The sequence below is a fragment of the Gordionus sp. m RMFG-2023 genome, unplaced genomic scaffold (assembly GCF_954871325.1).
Source record: "Gordionus sp. m RMFG-2023 unplaced genomic scaffold, tfGorSpeb1-WG-v2 contig_214, whole genome shotgun sequence".
Taxonomy (NCBI): domain Eukaryota; kingdom Metazoa; phylum Nematomorpha; class Gordioida; order Chordodea; family Parachordodidae; genus Gordionus; species Gordionus sp. m RMFG-2023.
The window spans coordinates 1-2,211 of NW_027050931.1; the positions used below are offsets into that span (position 1 = coordinate 1).

The 2,211-nt window shown below is 27.2% G+C and overlaps 1 protein-coding gene across 1 annotated transcript; it reads right to left on the reverse strand.

Moving 5' to 3' along the window:
• Positions 1 to 507: 507 nt before the first annotated feature.
• LOC135930659 (excitatory amino acid transporter 2-like) lies at positions 508 to 1,857 on the reverse strand. The gene is made up of 3 exons (XM_065467471.1): positions 1,656 to 1,857; positions 929 to 1,055; positions 508 to 775 (listed from the first exon to the last, which is right to left on the reverse strand). Exons 1-3 carry the CDS (start codon positions 1,855 to 1,857, stop codon positions 508 to 510), a joined length of 597 nt encoding a protein of 198 aa, XP_065323543.1.
• Between the last annotated feature and the right edge of the window lie 354 nt (positions 1,858 to 2,211).

Here is a 2,211-nt window from a genome sequence, read left to right on the forward strand (position 1 = left end):
ATTCTCGATAGAAATAACATATTCATGGTTATACTTATATCATAATTAGTTTTCATATATTGTTTTAAAATCAAAATCAAAACCATTATTTGTTTTTTATATATATTTTTAAGATGTCTTTAATAATTTATTTAATTATATTTTTAAATCACCTTTTTAAATGCAATTTCTTAAAAATCGATTATAACTTAAATAATTAATGAAATCATAAAAGAATACCATATAAATTAATAAGGAACATCCATAAATAGAAAGGGCTGAAATTTTGTATAATTACCAAATTGATAGTTAAAGGGAGTGATATAGCTTATTCCTCAGATTACTACTGTGAGGAGTACATATTATATACCCCTATGTCATTTCGATAACGTTCTTCCTTGTTTACTTTGGTTATTGGGGGTTGGAGACCACAGGAGGTACAAACAATGAAAAAAAAATATAATTAAACAATCCCTTGGCGAAATATCCTAAAACTTTAACAATTTCATGATAATATTTGATTGAGTACTAATTTATATGTATATTATTTATTATGTATAACCTTGAAGAAGTTCCCAAGGCGGTGACCCAGGCTTGCAACATTCCTCTCATGAAAATGTAAGGATTTTTTCTGGTCAAACCAAAATACAATAAAGGTAAAACTATCAAAGCATGTATGGCCAGACCGGTTATAACGGTTACCATATACATTCCCAACTGTTCCACTAATTGTGCTATGTTTTCAATGGACAGAATTTTACCGGCTATCAAACACATAATACCTAATGGTGAGTACCTATTAACCAATATATATAGAATAATTTAAATATGCTTTTGAACAATTTTAAATATAATTTTGATTATCTTTATTTCTTTTAAATATTTTTTAAGTTTAAATATTTTTTAAGTTTAAATATTGTACATAATATATATATATTTTTTTACTTACCACATAATCAAGTAAACGAGTCTCATGATGATATCATTTAACACGTTAACAAATTCTATCATGATGCCAGCCTTTTCTCCCATCTGTCCTACTATTATACCGAAAGCGGTTGAAAATGTTATGATTCCTTGAAAACAAACACATATGGAATAGAACAGGTTAATACTTTAATCGTAAAATTTTTTATTAAAGGCATACTAAACTCAAAAAAAAAATCAAGAAATATATACGCATTTTACTTAAACCTATTAATCTTTTTAGTATCGAACTTTACCCTCTCCGCACTTATAAAATGAAACGGACCAATCAAATGGGACCACACGCAATCCTTTTGTTGGATTGTTCCAAAATTTTAAATCGGACCGGATCTGGCTCGCAGGTCGGCATATTAATTTTATTAAAATGTTTTGTTTTCCTAATTTATTTTCCTCCAGCGTTTATAATTTATCCGCTTTCGTTTGAAATATAGTATACTTTTTTTTTCAATATAGTCCAATAAAAAAAACAAAATTTGGATCAATTGGTCTTATAATAAAATTTTGAAAAATAATGGATATGTAACTACGATTGGATGTGTCCTACTAAAGTTTTTTTTTCTCTAATCTGGCCTGATTTAAAACAAATAAGTGGGATGCATGTCTCTCTAATAAATAACTGTATTTCAAGGACATAAGGACATAGATAATCAAGTATAAATAAAAATTTATATCTCAGCGAGGGATATAACCTAAAACATTCATATTGTTATTGTATTTCAATCCCCTCTGTAAAACAACGTGAGAGTTTGAATGATTCGATGCGTTTCCTGACAAAATTGGAAGAGTGTGTGAAGGGTTGCTCGCGATAACTTGAGGAGTATTGACTGTTACATTTTTATAGACCGTGCCTATACTTTGAAAACAGGATTTGATCAAGTTTTCGGGAAACATATTTCTATCGAAAATAGAAAATAGGAAGGATTAAAATATAAATATAGCAATGGATGCGACTTTATACACATTTTGGTCCACTAAAGTTATCATATATTTATTTTCCCCTTTTTCTTTTATTAATTTATACTTCGATATTCTCTGTAAAGCATTATAAAAAAAACACAAATCAAAAACTATGTAAATAATAATAGATATATATATATTATAATAATAATAGGCATATATATATTATTTTAAAGTATCGCAATTATATATGGATTCACAAAAAAATGTATAAGATTAGAACTCAACCGATACTAAATGTCAAACATTAATGTTGGAAGATTCTTGACAAAATTCTTTAAATTTAAG

Excerpts from the sequence above, each read along its gene's own strand:
- LOC135930659 (XM_065467471.1), bottom strand. The coding sequence starts at position 1,857 with ATGTTTCCCGAAAACTTGATCAAATCCTGTTTTCAAAGTATAGGCACG. Across the intron at positions 1,056-1,655 it reads TAACAATATGAATGTTTTAG|GAATCATAACATTTTCAACC; the intron begins GTTATATCCCTC and ends TTTGTTTTCAAG. Across the intron at positions 776-928 it reads CTCGTTTACTTGATTATGTG|GTACTCACCATTAGGTATTA; the intron begins GTAAGTAAAAAA and ends ATTGGTTAATAG.